The sequence below is a fragment of the Microtus oregoni genome, unplaced genomic scaffold (genome assembly GCF_018167655.1).
Source record: "Microtus oregoni isolate MIOR12 unplaced genomic scaffold, Mior012 000117F_ref0000505, whole genome shotgun sequence".
In the NCBI taxonomy this organism is placed as follows: domain Eukaryota; kingdom Metazoa; phylum Chordata; class Mammalia; order Rodentia; family Cricetidae; genus Microtus; species Microtus oregoni.
The window spans coordinates 2,121,610-2,138,440 of NW_024544746.1; the positions used below are offsets into that span (position 1 = coordinate 2,121,610).

The 16,831-nt window shown below is 57.7% G+C and overlaps 1 protein-coding gene across 4 annotated transcripts in view; it reads right to left on the reverse strand.

Annotated features, from left to right (window-relative positions):
* Nucleotides 1-1,751: 1,751 nt before the first annotated feature.
* The window catches only part of LOC121444102 (BAH and coiled-coil domain-containing protein 1), a 55,515-nt gene continuing 40,435 nt past the window's right edge, over nucleotides 1,752-16,831 (reverse strand). The window contains exons 11-27 of one of the 4 annotated variants that reach the window (XM_041645873.1): nucleotides 15,254-15,453; nucleotides 15,006-15,142; nucleotides 14,298-14,426; nucleotides 11,621-11,735; nucleotides 10,442-10,742; nucleotides 9,620-9,802; nucleotides 9,238-9,539; nucleotides 8,959-9,066; nucleotides 8,715-8,865; nucleotides 8,517-8,631; nucleotides 8,341-8,416; nucleotides 8,105-8,213; nucleotides 7,460-7,579; nucleotides 7,135-7,311; nucleotides 5,823-6,991; nucleotides 4,562-4,798; nucleotides 1,752-4,383 (exon numbers count right to left, since the gene is read on the reverse strand). In XM_041645873.1, coding sequence (XP_041501807.1) covers nucleotides 4,177-4,383; nucleotides 4,562-4,798; nucleotides 5,823-6,991; nucleotides 7,135-7,311; nucleotides 7,460-7,579; nucleotides 8,105-8,213; nucleotides 8,341-8,416; nucleotides 8,517-8,631; nucleotides 8,715-8,865; nucleotides 8,959-9,066; nucleotides 9,238-9,539; nucleotides 9,620-9,802; nucleotides 10,442-10,742; nucleotides 11,621-11,735; nucleotides 14,298-14,426; nucleotides 15,006-15,142; nucleotides 15,254-15,453 — 3,836 coding nt within the window. In that variant the 3' untranslated portion in view covers nucleotides 1,752-4,176. Of the gene's footprint in view, nucleotides 4,384-4,561; nucleotides 4,799-5,822; nucleotides 6,992-7,134; nucleotides 7,312-7,459; nucleotides 7,580-8,104; nucleotides 8,214-8,340; nucleotides 8,417-8,516; nucleotides 8,632-8,714; nucleotides 8,866-8,958; nucleotides 9,067-9,237; nucleotides 9,540-9,619; nucleotides 9,803-10,441; nucleotides 10,743-11,620; nucleotides 11,736-14,297; nucleotides 14,427-15,005; nucleotides 15,143-15,253; nucleotides 15,457-16,831 lie in introns of all 4 variants that reach the window. The other 3 variants (XM_041645875.1, XM_041645874.1, XM_041645872.1) reach the window with 3 other exon arrangements.

Below are 16,831 nucleotides of genomic sequence, written 5' to 3' on the forward strand. Positions count from 1 at the left end.
TGAGGGAGTTAGCCTGGCCACCTGGCCCCAGTGCAGTTGTTGGGCAGCTGTCCCCAGTCTCTCCTGCCTGCCTGTCTGGGGTTCTGGAGATGTGGTGTCTTGGTGGCTGGCTGCTCAGCTGCTCCTTGCCAAGCTTACTGCTTAGCACTGCTGGCTGCAGTGGAGCTGGCTAGAGAGGCGCAAGGCCTGCTGGCGGGGTGTCTTGCCAGGCTTCATGGCAGATGTCACCCACACCCTCCAAGCTCTGGTCCCACCTATTTTCCTGCATCAGGGCTCCTGAGCAAAGCAAGCTTTTTATGCCCCCCCCCCTTTTCTGGGGTCTGTGTGTGTTACTGGGATTAAACCCAAGGCCTGCACATACTAGGTAAACATTCTACCACCGAGCTACATTCCCCGTAAAATAGGCTTGAACAGGCAGAGGATGACACTGTTAAAATTTCTGTCTCTGGGGCTCCGGGAGCCATGCCGAGGCCCAGCCCCTCTGTGCCCAGCAAGAAGTCAAGTTCCTGCAGATGGTCATCTCAACTCCACAGACGGTCCCTGAGCCTGGAGCCCAGTGCAGTGCTCCTGCACCACAGATTCCAACTTTCACTTCGTCTCAGACTCCAACGTGGGCGCTAGGCAGTGCCCGCTGAGCAGCTGGGAATGACAGGATACTTGTCCCAAAGGTGGTGATGACCTCGGATAATCTCAGGGCTGAGTCTACAGCCCCTCTCCCCCGACGGGTCTGCCAGCACCCCGGGCACCTAGCTCTATGGCCTTTACCTACCAGCTCTGGGTGGGACTTTAATGGGCTGAAGGGGGAATCTGGTGGCATGGTAGCAGGTACCTGCTGAAGCACACAGGCTTCCGTGAGAGGAGGGCCTCTAAGCAAAGTAGTTGAGTGGTGGGCAGGAAGGTGATAGCAGAGAGAGAGACTCATCGGTCAGGCAGGGCTCTGTGTGTGTGTGTGTGCGCGCGCGCACAACCAAGCTCCTATACATGAAGGTGCAAAGCTAAGGACCCAGCCCTGCTTCCAGAATCAACCTTGCTGTTTCTCATCTGCCCTGCCCTGAGGTCCCATCTCAGGGTGTCCATAGTGAGTTACCAACCAGGGCCATCTTGCCTTGCCAGTGTTGGGCTTTCTTTGGGTCTGCAGCTCCCTGATTAGGGGATACCTGGTCCTCTCTCCTCCCACTCAGTCAACCTTCTGCTTAACAACGAGAACTTTTACTCCCTCCCTGCCAAGAGACAGGGTCTTGCCACGTAATCCTGGCTGGCTTGGAACTTGCTATGGAGGACCGAGCGGCCTTCACACTCAGAGGCCCATCTGCCTCTGCCTCCCGAGCCACTGAGATTTAAAGGTGTGCACTGTCAGGCCCATCAGGATCTTTTTATTATTCTCTGCATAGCTGTCTGGGAGAGATACTTTGGCTGTACAAATCCATTCCGACTCCTGCTAAGGCTCACAGTATGGAGCTGTGTTTGCGGCCACCCTTCCCCATTGCCTTGTGTTTGTGGGCTCCACCATGGCTATCTGATCTGGTAAAGTTGGACAGGTGACCAACTCGTCACTCATTCACACCCGACTAACAAGTCCAGGCCCAGGATCAAGGGCCTATGACTTGGGGTGGTGTAGGGTGGTGTCTCTAAGCCTAAGGTCACCTAAACCCATTCTAGTCCCTCAGTCTTCTCCCAACCCAGACAGGAACGACCACGTGACGCACATACAGGAGGCAGGCACAGTCACAATCTGGACTATAGAGCACCTGTACAATAGTTCATATATTTATTCTTAAGCAAGTTATCAATAAAAAATTTAATACTAAAATGCCTTTACATAGAGTTTGCTGTTCATAAAACCTTTGTGTTTTTTGTTTGTTTTGTATTTAGTGTTTACATTGAAAACAAAAATCCAACCAGTCTCTTAGTTTACACATTTACAAGAATCCGCCACGGTTAGCCACGGTTGGGGAGGAAGGGGGTCACGCCATTAGCGTGTACCCACAGAAAGGAAGGGGGGGGGATAAAGACAGAGAGGACAGCTCAGCAGAGGGAGAAAGAAACATCCAGAAGGCGGCCCACAGATCAGCCTTTCTGCTCTTGTGCCCCGGGTATGGGGCTCTGAGCAATGCCTTCCGAGCACCAGCCCTGGTGTCTGTTTCTTCGCTCACCGTCTTTCTGATTCCCTAACCGTGAGTAGGACCTTGGTGGCCATCTCTTCCAACGACCACCAGGAATGAAATATTGCACTCATGTGGAGAACAGAAAGCCTCAGGGTGGTGGGACAGCTGGGAATGGGGTCCCCCGAGAGGGCCCTTTGAGCGACGACTGAGAGAAATGAAGTCCCTGGAACAGGAACAGACACCTGGTGGGGCCTGAGCAAAGGAAGGGAGGCTGAAGGGTCCCAGTTAGGGCAGGCGGCCCTCAATACTCCTTGCTTCCTAGGAAGCACTGGCCTGGCGGGGCGTTGGGGAGCATGTGTGCCACAAGGCATTTCTGAGGACAAAGGCCTTCGGTCCATGGATCTAGCCCGCTCTTCCCATAATGGGATAAGAAGGGCTGCTGGGGCCAGGATGTGGGCACAAGGGGCCAGAAGGGACTCTTGAGAGATATTCCATGCATGTGTCTGCTATGCTGTCTGTCCTGCTGAGTGACTATAGAAAGGTCCAGAAACCGTCACAGGGGGGTGGGGGGGGGGTGGACAGAGGGGCCCCAAGACCAGGGTCTGGGTTAGGAGAAAGGGAACCGGATGAGCCTCTTCCCCTTGGGTGAGCAGCACCTGCCGATATAATGTTCCTTTTTATGCCAGCACCTCTGGCCTGGCCTCACAACCATCCACACTTGAGGTTAGCCAGAGATGGGGGGGGGGGCAGGGAAAGTCTGGTGGGAAAAGAGGAGTTCCATTGGTGAAGAGGTACTCGTGAAAAACTGTGGACCAGCCCCAGGTGGCCCCCAAGTTCGGGCCCAGAAGGGACCTGGCCCAGCTGCACCATTGTGGAAGCCCTGCTGCTCTGGGGGTGGGGGTGGGGGGAGAGGCAATTGGCGCCCTGAAGGCTAAGGAAGGGGCTGAGAAGTGGTAGGGGTGGAGGGGGGCGAGGGGCCAACTACACCCTGCTTGAGTGAGGCCAGGCTTCTCTCCCTGCAACATACTGGCTGTGGAAACGGAAACCAGAGATAACTCGGAATATTCAGGAAAGGAAGCCTAAACATCCATTTTTCTTATTGATACTTCAAAATATTTGTTCATTTGTTTTGTTTCAAACAGAGGTAAGATATATATGGCTGCTGCCATACTCCTGGGCCGCAGAGCGGGGCCGGCCGATCCTGGCTGTTTCCATCCTGTGGCTGGAACCCCTTTCTTTCCTGGGGACCACTATCACCACCCCACCCCAATACTTCTATGTATGGGATGTACTGGAAGGAAATAACCAGAGTGTAATTTCCTTCACACAGTTGGCCCCCCATGTCGAGAGACCAGAGAGTATGACTGGGTCTCATGTGACCATCCATGGCCTTTGGCCTTGCCCCCATCCCAGCAGCCTCTGCAGTCACAGATGCCCCTGTTGGAATTCAACTAGGCTGAGAACAGTGCATTTCCAAAGAAAACCCCAGGACAAAACCCTACACACACACACACACACACACACACACACACACACACACACGCACACATACACATGTACACACCCTGCACGCACCCTACACGCACGCACGCGCACACACACATGTACCCTGCACGCCTGCGCACGCACACACGCACGTGTGCATGTGCATACACACACACCCTTGTCACGCTCCCCACTTTTGTCACGAAGGTGGGAAAAAAATCCTTTTCCATTTTTTCCCCATAAAACTTCCCCACAGAAATACAATATTTACATAGAGAAATAAATAGACAACACACCTGATTTCTGCTTTCCCTGGTGGGAGACAGTCGGAGGTACTAGGGAAATATGGCTTGGATTCTAATCTCTCGAGAACTGCGGTGCAAGGGCTGCCAGTCCCCGTGGGACCAGCCGGCCCTCCCCCTGGAGCAGCTAGGATGGGACCGGGGTCCAGCCTAGGAGCTCTCTCCAGAGAACCGCGAGAAGCCTGATCCCGCCTTGGAGGATTGCATATTTGCTCAGACCAGCTCCTGGCTAGCTGACCTCTTGGCCGCAGCCATGGATGAGGGTGGGCGGAGGCAAAGGCAGCTCAGCACAGGATGGGCACGCCATCGGCTGTCACCAGGCGTCCAGTGGTAGGATCGTAGGTGCCCGCCAAGTAATAGAGGTCCTGCTGGTCCTGGTACTTGCGGCCCCGCATCATCTGCTCGTACTGCTCCCGCCCGACCACCTGGCACTTATGGGAGATGGTCTGTACATCGTTCTCATCCTCGTGGCAGGACTGGTACAGGGCGTTCTGCCGGGCAAGAGCACAGGGTTAGGGACGATCCTAGCAGACACATCCCCACACCTGGGAAAGATTGTGGGCGTGGGGAAGTCACCAGGATGAGGCGATACTGGCTGCTGATCTCACCGCTAACCACCCTCTCTCCCAGAGGCCCTGTGCAGGGGTAGTGCGCCTGCCCGCATCTCACCTTCCCATCGCACTGCCGCTTCCCCAGCTTGGTCTCCTCGGGATGGTAGAACCATTTGACCTTCACCACCATGTTGCTGCCCCATGACTCCCACAAGCTCTCGATGCGGCCGATATAGGGCAGGTTGGGTCGTCCAGCCGACAGGAAGACCGCACAGTCCCCGATGCGCAGCGTCTCCTTGCCTCTGACAATGGCCTTGTAGAAGAGTTTCCTGGCCTTCCCCTTCATGCCTCGTCTCTGCAGGGCAGACCAGCAAAGCACAGCGGTGAGGAGGGACCCTCAAGGGAAGGTGGTGGCCGGGGAAACTGAGAGCAAGTGGGAGGAACAGATGGTGTGTCTTTATCTGTGCTGGCAGAAAACAGCCACACAGTGGGGAAGAGAAGGGACACAGCCATATAGTCCTTATGAGGAGGCTATGCTTGGATTCTCTGTGCATATTGGTCATGACAGAAAGACTAACAGACTCCAAAGACACACGGGATCTGAGGGCAGAGACACATATGAGAAGCTCAATGTAGTTTGGTTTACAATTGTAAAACAACAGCAACAACAACCCATAGACAGCTGAGCAAGGTGATACACAGTGTCTTTAACTCCAGCACTCAGGAGGGGGAAGCAGGCGGATCTCTGAGAGTTCCAGGCCAGCCAGGGGGCTACACAGAGAGACTCTGCCACAAACACACAACACTAACAGAAAGCCTACAGTCAGCACAGGTCCACCACAGACAGACACTGTAAAGAAAGCTGTCCGTGTGTCTGGGCGGTGGTGCGTTGCAGCCTTCCAAAGCTGGTTATCTGAGCTGCAGCAAAGGCTCCTCAGGCAGCACTGCCAAGTGGCAGAGAGCACGGAGAGCAAGCACACCGTACGCTCTGGCATCTGCGTCACCACACAGGCAAGGCGATGGCTCTACCGTGCAAATCACGGCACTGGCTAGCGGGTTCATTGGGCTACCAGTGGGTTTTTGTTGTTGCCTGGGGGTTTCCAAATGGTTTGAGATTTTAAAAAGTATGTTTATGTACGTATCCCTCTGTGACTGGAGTTACGGGCAGTTGTGAGCTGCCCTGCGAGGATGCTGGGAACTGAACCCAGGTCCTCAGCAAGAGCAGTTTGTGCTCTTGGCCACTGAGTCACGCCTGGCCCCTGAATGGTTTATCTGAAAGTGAAGAATACCTATAGAAGAAGCGTTTGGGGTCTGAGGGAGCAAGAGTACACTTCTCTGTTGACATCATACTCTCTGCCTCAGGGAGAAAGGCCACCTACCTGTGTGGGGTTCCCCGACCACTTCCAGAGCTGACGGGCAGGCAGGAAGGCCGAGATCTTTGGCCGGTTTTCCACGGAGGGCAGCCGTTGCCTCCGAGAAAGCTCTTTGGCTTTGGAGAAGCTCAGGGCCTCCTTGCGCTTAAACTTGGATTTGACACCACTGGGGCCAGCGCCGGCGCCTGCACCAGTCACGCCGGCCCTGGACAGGAAGCAGCGCTGGGCATGGGCGTGGGGGCTGCTACCCTTGGAGCGCAGGGCTTCAGGTGGGGCCAGCAGGGCGGGGACGGGGCGGGTGAGACAGGTCTGTAGCAGCAGGGCAGGGTCCTCATCGTCTGAGCTGTAGGAGGAGTCCTCGTTATCCGAGGAGCAGAGGCTGGAGGTGGACATGGAGCCTGAGGAGGAGGATGTGGATGATCCCGATGACGAGGAGGACATGGAGAGGCGGGTGAGGAAGCGGGAGGGCACACCGGTGGCCAGCCCCGGTTCATCCTCATCCTCATCCGAGTAGGAGCTGGGGCAGTCACTGTCGCAGGGCAGCGGGTACTTGCGCAGAGCTAGTCCCATGGGCAGCGGGTGCACAGGCGCCCGCCCCTTCTTGTCCTTGCCCATGAGGGCTGGGTGTGCATAACTGGGGCTGGCTAGCGGCCTTCCCAGTTTGGAGCCAAAGTCCTTGTCGCCCATGAGCAGAGCCTTGCAGTTTTTGTTCTTGGGAGAGGTCACACCCTCATGGTCCAACTTAACCAGGAACTCACTGCCCGTCCGCCGTCTCCCCGTCTTATCTGCTTCTGCCCGCTCAGCCTTCTTGGCCCGAAGCAGCTTGTGGGCTCCCCCTGGCAGGCCTGCCGCAGCCCCTCCAACAAAGGGTGTGTAGGAACTGGCCAGGCTGCTGAAGGAGTCAGCGCGGAAGCTGTTACCAAACACGGGTGTTGCCATACTGTGCACGGGAAACAGTGTCTCCCGGGTGCGCAGCTTCTTGGTGCTTCCGTTGAGCTGGAAGAGGTTCTGCAGCACCCCCGGCCCTTTGCCACCTGCGGCTGCTGCGGCCACTGCTTTCCGCTTGGTCTGGGCCACTGCTGACCAACTCAGCAGGGGGCTGCCCCTGCGGCCCAGGAAGTGGTCTGAGGCCCCCGTAGGGGACTTGGCACCTGAGGTTAGGAGGTCGACTTTGCCTGGGTGGGAAGGGAAATACCAGGGAGAGTCAGAGGTACCCCCTGGGCCCACCCCGCTGTCTCCACTCAGCCCCCCCCCCAGCCCCACATGCCTCCCAGTGACCACACCCCCAGGGTCCCTCCCTTCCCAGCTCTGCAAATACCTGCTTTGTCTTTGCTGATGGATTTCTTCCCTGGGGTCTTGGAAGTTTCGGGGCAATCCTGCACTTTGGGGGACAGGCTGGGAGAAGGAGCTTCGCTGGGCTGGGGGGCCTCACTTGATGCTTTTTTGGTCCTCCGGCAGCTGCTGGACACCAGCAGGGCTGGAGAGGGTTCTGTACCTGTGGAGAGGACAGAGGGGGCTCATCACAGGCCTGCTGTGGGTGACTGCCCCCCTGTGCGGAACATAGGGAACGTTTCCAATGTTTAGAAGGGGCTTCCAGGAGCTGATGCAGGAAGGGAGCGCCCTGCCCTTAGGTAGATGCTCACACTGGATCTTGAAGTCTGGCGGCAGCAACCTGATGTTAGAGACAGCTATGTGGCCTCTGTCTCCATCGTCAAACTCTACCACTACGGAGTCCAGATCCTCCTCTTCGTCACTAGAAGCACCTGCAATAGCGCATCCCCTGAGCATGTGGCCAGCCTGTCTAGCCAGAAGGCAGGGGAGGGCAGGCGCCAAGAAAGATGTCGGGATGCCTCTGCAACCCGACTACACCGGCCATCTGATAAACCAGCACCATCCCGCTGGCCACCTGGCATCAGAGCCACTGATCCCACCCCAGGCACACACAGACATCTCTCTGGAAGTCCTCCCGGGAGCATCCAGTGGACTCTTGCCCATTTGCAAATTCCCCTTTAGACCATGAGTCTTCCTGTCCTGAGTGCCCTACATGCCCTGCTTGCTCAGGTGTCCTGGGATCCTGGACCTGCTCTGATTAGCTGGACGTGGGAGTAATCCCCCAGCCCTCACCTTCTCACGATCTCAAGGCTAGGTAAACTGGTGTCAGTGTGCACTTAGAGCAGACCCACGTCTGCCTTGCTCCAACCCCTAGGGGAAGCTGGACTGTGGAGGAGGGGGGGCTCTAAAGTTCTCAGAGGGGCCCTGACCCTAGCCCTGGCCTCAGCTGTGCTTACCTCGAACCACGTTGCCCGGATACAGGCACCGAGACTTCTGACTCCAGTAGGCACAGACCCGGGTACCAGGCGGAAGGTACCGACTGGACTGTGGCCGGACATCGAGGACCTGCAGGGAGCCGAGGAACAGTAGCCTGTGAACAGTGGGCTCTTGCACAGGGCTAAGGCCAGGCCAAGGTCCTCCTGGTGGCGGGAAAAACTACCGGGCTTGATTCCCTGGCAGGGACCGTCCTTACCGCCTCCTGCAGCAGCTGCTCCAGTGAGTAGATACGCTGCCGGTTGCCTCTCTCACCCTCGATGACGATGCTGTAGCTGCGGGTACCGCAGGGGCACATAAGACCCGTGCAGGAGTCTCCCTGCCCCAACAGGTCACACCCAGCATGCATTCCTCCCACCCAGGCCCTGGCCTCACATATCGGGGGGCTGCAGAGTCCTGACGCTGCCCGCGTACAGCAGACTGTCCTCCTTAGGGATCAGTACAGGTAGTCCGTCCTGCAGGTCCTCCTTGTGGATGGTGCAGGACCGTGCTGCATGGGAGGACACCAGTGCTGGGCGTGGGGCCACCCACCACCCCTTTCCCAGGCACCCGGTACCTCGTTAGCCTGCTTACCCAGGGCGGCGCTCTGCTCTGCACTTAGCTGGACCCCGGCCTCCTCCTCCTCCTCCTCCTCCTCTTCCGAGAAGCTGCTGTCATTGTCAAACTCGAAGTCATCCTCCACAGTGAAACTCTCCAGCAGTCTGCTCACCGCTCGGCCCTGGCCCTAGGTGGGGCCACAGCGGTCAGGGGGAGGAGGCAGGGAGGGGCTGAGCCCCCACTGCACACCCCCCGTCCCCCGGCCTGGGAGGGCTGCTACCTGCTTGCCGATTGTCTCTCTCTTCACCTTGGTCAGCTTCCTGCTCTTCCCCAGGATGGCTTTGGCGTTGCGGGCTGACAGGGCAAGGGACAAGGCCCCATTCTTCCGCTGCTCAAGAAGGGTGGGCAGAGGGACAGTGGTGAGGATTGGAATAGCTTCTCCAGGCAGCATGGGCTGGGACTCAGGGTTCAGGGTTGAGTGGGGAAGCGGGGAGGCTGCATTCGCGTCCTCTGGATGCCCACTGACCGCCCTGATGTCTACTTGGCCCCACGGGCCTACCCTCAGTACTGGCTGCAACATGGCGCTCTTGCGTGTGGCTCTCTTGAGGCGCTCACTGGCAAGCTTGCTGCCTTCCTCTCGGCAAGCAAAGGTCCGTGTGGGGCTGAAGAGGGCATCCCTGCCGGTGGCCGCCCCAGGCTCAGCACAAAGGCCACTTTTTGCCTTGCTCTTGGCTTTCTTCTTGCCTGGTGCACCTGGGGGCCGCCGACCTGGTGCCCGCTCCAGCTTGGGGCCCACCTTGCTTTTCACTGTCCGTCTCTTGATCTTGACCTCACCCTCAGGGCTGGATAGGCGGCATGCCCCTGCGGGAGGGAGGGAAGTGGTCATTGGGACCCTAGTATATAGGACCCCATTTCCCATTCTGCTCTGGTTTCTTGGTTACCTAGCAAACCCTGCCTCTCCTTTTTCTTCTTGGCCTTTTGGTTGGCTTCCATCTTGACCACGGAGGAAGGTGAGGGCCCCAGCACTGCCACACTGGCCCCTGGGTGCAGCACCAACCCGGGCTCCCTGGGAACCGCCTCTGTCCCCAGGAGTGCCTGGCAGTCCTCACTGTCATAACCGCTGCCTGGGGGACAGCAGAGAGGACTTGGTGACTGGGTGTGGAATTTGGCTATTTGGGGTGGACCTAGGAAGTATGGCCAACGAAGACACTATCATCCTCTGGGCTGCTCAGGGGTGGGGACAGGAACCTGGGGTACTGACCACAGCCTGGGAGTGTCTGGCAGGGCAAGGGAACAGGATTTTCTTTCTTGCAGTCCCACCTTGCAGAACTGGGTTTCCCTCTAGGGAGTCCCCCTCTTTCTGTATCTGCTGGCCCAGCTGGCCCCTCGCTTCCTGCCCCCAAAGCGGTAGTACTTCCCTTTGCCCTCCCTCAGTCTCCGACCCTGGAGGAGGAGCTGGGAGGGAGGAAGTGCCTGTTTTTCCAGGCTGTTTCTGGACTTGTCTGCTGGGGAAGGAAGAGATACCCCACCAACTCGCCGGATGCTGAGGGCAGAGGTGGGGAGGCTATTTTTAACGTGTTTCCAGGGTGTGCCCAGAGTTTCTTGCTGCCCTGAGTAGAGAACTTACAAGCCTTGGCCTGGAGACAAAGCCTCCTTCCTTCCCCAGCCTTTCTCAACAAGAAGTGGTCCCTGTGGTAGCCATGACCCCTGGACACCCCGCCTTCAGGCCCCGGGTGACCGTGGCCCAGGCTTCCGTCACTCACAAGCCAACTTGCCTGTCTCCTGTGCCACAGCCACTGCTGGCTGGGCTGGGAACTTGGGCATCCCCCTGCCACTGTCCCCTTCGGGGTGTGGATGCTGCGCTGTCCCTGACACTTGGACACTCTTGGCTCTAGAGAGCTTCTTCCGGATGCGCCCACCTGGGGCAGCCTCTTTGCGCTGGAAAGCACTGAGGCCCGCGGGCAGCCCCTTGCTCTTGACCCGTGGCTTCAGCTGGGCCACCCTGTGGGCCACGGAGGATGACAGCTCGGCCTGGCCACCGCTCCTCTTGCACCGCACCTTCTCCTGTGGAGGGGAGGAGAAGGCTGTGCGCTCAGGCAGGGTCGCAACCACAGCCCCTGGCCTGCAGCTTCCTCTGTCACTGCAGGGGCCCAGAAAATAGCATTCCTGGGGACTTGCCCTGAAAAGGAGCCCCTGAGGACATCTGGCCGACGTAGGGCTGCTTACCGGAGCAAACACCATACCAACCCTCCCCCTATTCTACTTTGAGTGGTAGAACAGGGGAGGCTGAGAGCTAGAAAATTCCTGTCTGTCATGGTATACGCTGTTTGCTTTCGTGAAAAGGAAGGATAGAAGAATTCCTTAGGCAGAATGGCCAGGCAGCATCCTGCTCGGGCCTACAGCACTTAGGAGGCCGAGACGGGAATATAATTTACAAGTGAGGACAGCCTGATCTACAGAGCAAGTTCTATATAATCAAGTACGGAGACTAAAACCGCCATCGCCACCACCAAACCAAGCAAGCAAACAAAAATGAAAACAGCCTTCCGATGTGGTTGGTGACAGACGAGGTAACACGGGGCCTAGGACCCTGGAGGGATAGAAAAGTAGAAGGACCCAGGATTTCACCCGGCGCTGCAGACACGGTGTTTTGAGTCAGGCACTCTGGCTGTGGATTTCCATCCTCACTACACTCCTATATACTTTTCTTCTACTGGAGTTGGGGATGGGGGTGGTGGTGGTTCAGGGAACCAGTGACAAGCCACAGCGGCAAAGTTGTCACCAGTGTGGTGGGGGCAACAGCCCCCTGGTTACGACATCTGCGTATCCCTTTAATCAAGGAATCCGAAACTCGCAGAACCCTGGCTGGTTCGCCTGGGCTCATCGCCCAACATCTCACGCATGGTGCCCACCCGGGGTGAGGGTGGAGCCGGGAGACTCACCGAGGAGGCCGTCTGCAGGCCCGTGTAGGCACCCTTTTCCAGTTTGCTTCGCTTCCTTGTTGGCTCATCGCCTCGTAGCTCAGCACACAGCAGACTCAGGCTAGCGCGGACAGCCCTAGGGGGACGGCAGTGGTGGGCACAGGGTGAGCCCAGCAGCAGGATCTGGGCATCAGCACCCTCCCTGTGGTATGTCCTGAGGGGCAGCCCATGTGCAGGACTAGGGTGTCCAGCCAGTATTGATCCCCCTGGCCAGTCCCTTCTGCCTGCTGACCACCAACTCCTGGAGGTGGGGATAGGACATCTTTCCCGTCCCCCACTCATCTCCCTGCTGGGTTGGGATGCCTTTGCAGTGACAATCATAAGCCGGTGACCCAAGGCCCAGGCAGAGGGACTGGGGACTGGCAAAGCATCGGGTTCCTGGGATCTACCCCAGTACTTGTGAGCCAGGGCTGTGTCATTACCTAACCTCGGTGTTTCGGGTCTGTGGAGCTGGGGCAGGGGATGGCTCAAGTCTGGGTCAGGCCCTCGGGATATGGCTAACTGCTGGTACACACCGATAATCCCGGCGCTTAGGAGGCCGAAGCGAGCCGGTTAGAGGCCAGCCAGGAATACCTTAGGTAGAACTTGTCTTTGAAAAGAGGTGGGGGAGGGAGAAAAGGATGTGGGGACACAAACAGGGTCCACCCCCATCAGGGTAAGGACAAGAGGCAGAGGAAGGTGGGCTTCCTACTCCTGACCCTCAGTGGCCTTTGCTGGGGAGCCAGGTCCCTGATTCAGGACCCTATGAAGGAAGCTTGTCATCTCATTTTCCACAGGGGAACTGGCTCGATTTTTGGGGGGTGTCAGTCAGTGCAAAGCTTCCGAGTCAGTCCCTTCAATCTGCGGAAGTTCCTGGTGGTCCTTGGTGCCCCTCCCGACTTATCCAGCTTTAATTGTCCCATGTCCCATGGTGAGCTATCTCCTCTAGGCTGGTAGATAGCTCAGGGGCCACTATGGTCACCCAGCTACTCGGGAAAACAGCAAGAAGGGTCGATCTGGCCTGCTCTCTCCACACCCCTCTATCCTCAGTCACATGGGCAGGCTTCTGTCTCCCCCACATCCCAGTGTGCTCAGTGTGTGATTTCATTTCCTTCCTAGTACCCCCTTCCTATGAGGAAACCAGCTTGTCTGCCCGTGGCTGGGCAGGGGCTGGGGTTCAGCCTCCCCCACCTGTCAGCCCCTCAGCCCTCACAGGACAGAGGGAAACTGGTGGCAGATGGGGACTGAGGGCCTGGCCTGGCCCTGACCTCGTATGGCCAGACGCCGCTCTCCACCTTCCTGTCCGGCAAAGAGGTTGGACTTCTGAAGGCAGGGGAGGCCAGGCAGGAAGTCCCTGCAGCTCTGGGAGCCTCCTTGACCCCCAGCTTCCTGCCACCTTGCTTGGCCTCATACTTCCTGCGTGGAGGAGGCCTACCCTGGGGCCCAAGGCCTGCTACCCAACTGGATTCTGGGACACTGCTTTAGAGTCCAGACAGGAGCTGGAGGTGGGGAGACCGCCAGGAAACCCACTCTTTGGAAAGAGACGGACCTGGCTGTGTATCCTTCTCAGCCTAAGGCTGCTGGATTCTCTGGGTCATAGGAGAACTTGGTTGCAAGGTGGTCACAGGTTAAACCTACTTGTTGGAGCTTAGGACAGAGTCCAGCATGGGCAATGTAGCCAGAGCGGGTTAGGGCCAGAGAGGACAAGTTTGGGGGTACATCCCTGTCCTCTAGCAGTGGACAATGCCCTCCACTGAACCTCAACCTCCAGTGGCCCTATCCTGACCAGCAGTCTCCAGGCTGTAGACTGATTCCCAAAGGAAGGCCCTCTGGGTCCCTGCCGGGTGACACCTGGGTAGGGCGACGGGACATCTCCGCGAGGCCCCCAGCCATATGGTGAATCCTCTCCAACGCCTGCAGCCCACACAAACTCCCCCGCCCCATAACCTTCTCTGCATTTGCTAATGTTTTGTGACATAAAGCCCTGAGATTAATTTTTTGCCTCTGTCTTAATTGAAGGAACCATTTAGTGCCGATTTAACTATTATTACCAAATCATCAGGATTGATGCAGAGCACACGCGAGCGCGCCAATCGGGTTTGGAGGAGCTCGGAGGATTTATGCAAATGGGCCTGCCGGGAGAGGCAATTTGTAGCCGAGAAGGACAATTATACCCGGCCCGGGAGTGCGCCAACGACAGCGCCGGGCGGGTAATGGATAATAACATCGCGCGGCAGCCGTGAGCAGCAGCGCAGCGTGACCAACGACTTTATACAGTGCAGATAAAGAGGCTTTTACGCAACGCCGCCTCGCACGCAAGGGGCCAGGGCTGGCTGGTGGCTTTGGTGGGGTGATGCCACAGCCTTAGCCATGGCCAGGTCCCCAAAGTTGGTGCAGCCAAGTCTAGGCTGTGGCTTCCCAGGAGGGGGCGCTGACGCTGACGGCCATGCAGGGAAGAGGAGGTCTGTGCTGGATGGTGCCAGTGCCCAGCAGAGTTCTCTATCTCTTGGACATTTGTCAAGGCCTCAGTTTTTTTTTTGGGGGGGGACATACTAGGCCTTCAGACATTGAGTACAGGGAGTCAGCAATTCCTGCATCGTGACCCTCCACAGTGCCCAGGCTTGCCCCACGAACTCCCGCACCCATACTTCAGACTCACTTGGCTTTCTTGCCTTCGCTCCTGGCAAGCTGACCCCCAGGACGCAGAGTGGGCAGTGAGCTTGAATGTTTGCGTTTCCTTGGCCGGCCAGGCCCCCGTCGTGCAGGACTCCGGGAGCTCTCCTCTCTCCTGGGGGGGGGGGGTCACAGAGGGTAGTGTTAGAGACTTCCAAACACTCCACCCCCAGGCCTCTTGGAGGGTACTGCCCCGCAGAGGAATGTCGGGGGCGACAGTACTCTCCGTGTGGGTTTAAGGAAGGCTCAACAGGGTCCCTGCTGCTCAGAACCTGCGTAAGTAGACAGCACGCTCTCCTGCTCGACTTTGGCATCTAACTGCCTTGTGCACGTTGGTCAGGAGGTTCTCACTGCCCCTCATGCAGCTGAGCATGACCTACTCCAGCTCTGGAGTGGGCCCCCCCCCTCCCCCGGGGTTCCTAGTCTTCCCTCACACCCAGTCACTTTAGCCACCATGGCCCTTGCGCTGCCATCTTGTGGTTAAGTCTCTCTATGCTGCCCTCTGCTGAACAACTGGTGCTTCTCCCCTCTGCCTGGCTGCTTAGGTCTCGGGGGCACCATGCAGACTGCAGTCTCCAGGATGTCACAGCTGGGCCGCTGCCCACAAAGTGGCCAACAATGTAGAACTGTCCTGCAAGGACTCCCACATGCTGCGCTAGGGATCAAGGGTCCCATCCCCGCCTGAGCGTCTTACTCGTGGTCATGCCTGCGCTGCAGGCGTGCCAGCTCCCGCTGCTTCTCCTTGTAGCGCCTCTGCAGCTCTGCCAGTTGCATGCGCACCTCTACTTCCCGTGTATCCAGCCGGTCGATGGCGGCCTTCAGGGGACATACCTGTGTGCAAGCGTTCAGGAACCTCAGGGTGGTGTGGGAGGCGGCCTAGGCATGCAGAGGAATTCCCACCTGTTGCAGCAACGGGCACTGTGTGTCAGCGTTCTCACTTACGGGCTTGGTTTTAGGGGTCCAGGTGTCCTTGCGTTGTAGGATCTGCATTCTAGGGGTGAGCCTGGGGCCTCTGTCTTGGTCAGCAGCTGGGGCCTGCAGTGAAGTGACTGAGCTGTCCAGACTAGCAGCCTCCACTAGGGACCACACTGTGGCCAGGGTGGCGAGGTGCTGCAGGTTGAAGGCCAGTACATCCTCATCCTCTGCTGAAGGGAGAGGGACGGGTCACACACTGTCCCTCTGAGAGGCTTTGGATGTCAGCTCCCTTCCCGGCACAGTCCCAGCCTGGAGCTGCCCACGTTCCTCAGGATGTAAGGATCAAGGGTGGAGTCAAACCACAGGGAATGGTCAGCCTGCCTGCCAGGCTACAGCTGGGGAGATCCACCCTCGGCCACGGCGCAGGGCAAGAAGGTTCACACAGGCCTGGCAGTGTCTACAAGCCTGCAAGTGTGCCCCCACTCTTTTGGACACTAGGAACTGAGCAGACCGAGGATGCAGAGGGTTCCACCATAAACCAAGCACAAAATCAGGCAGACCAAAGGTTCTCGAATCCCATGCAGCTGAGCTGTGTTCTAGAGCCCGAATGGCAGTGACATGCAGCTACCCACTACGGCAGGTTCATCCTACGGCCCATCCACCTCCTTCCAGCATGTACACTGGGCAGCAGTGGTGGCTAACCACAGAAGGAAAACCTGGGGTGGGACAGGAGGGTTGGATCGGTATTGGGTCAAGGGCTAAGCCAGCAGAGGGTAGCATGGATTCAGGGAAGACACTTGACACACAGATGCCATGAAGGACTGGGGATGACTGAGCCGATTCTACAAGGACATCTATGAAGGGTCGGAGAAGCAATCTAGGAGGAGCCCAGCGGGGTCTGAGTGGAAGACATGGAAACCTAGACACCCCAGAAGAGCAATGCCCCAGCCACCAGCCCCGTGGTAGCAGCATTCTGTTACTATGGTGACAACTGAGCCTGGACGACTTCAGGATGACTCTGAAAGCAGGGAAGTGTTTCAAGAGTGACAGGGGAATGTGGGACACACACACAGGGCAGGCCCAATGGCTCCACCATCCAAATCAAAGCAATTTGGGCGTCAGAATAGTGACTGCAATGGGCCACTGTAGCTGAAGAGACTTTACACCCGGGAAGGGTACTGAGGTCAGAATATCAATGCAGGGTGGAGGTGTGCAGAGAGGAAGAGGCCCCCACAGCTCCACGGTGCTTCTGCACCAAGGTTCTGAACAACTGAGGGGCAGGAGAGAAGGGCTGTGAACCATTTACACCAGAGGAACACAGATGACCAATGGCAAACTAACACTTCAACCCTCTTGACAGTGGGCAGGTGCCCTGAAGAGGTGCACACAGCTGGGCGAGGAGCCCTACCAAAAATACAGTGCAGGAATCTAGTCGGCAGAAAAGTCAGTAAAGCCCAGCCGAGGTGCCCCGGAGAGTACATGCACCACACAGGGCAGGACCAGAAGACCAAGGAATAGCCTCCCTAAAAGGCTGCCTCTGGCTGGGCAGTGGTGGCGCATGCCTTTACGCTCAGGAGGAAGAGGCAGGCGGATCTCTGTGAGTTC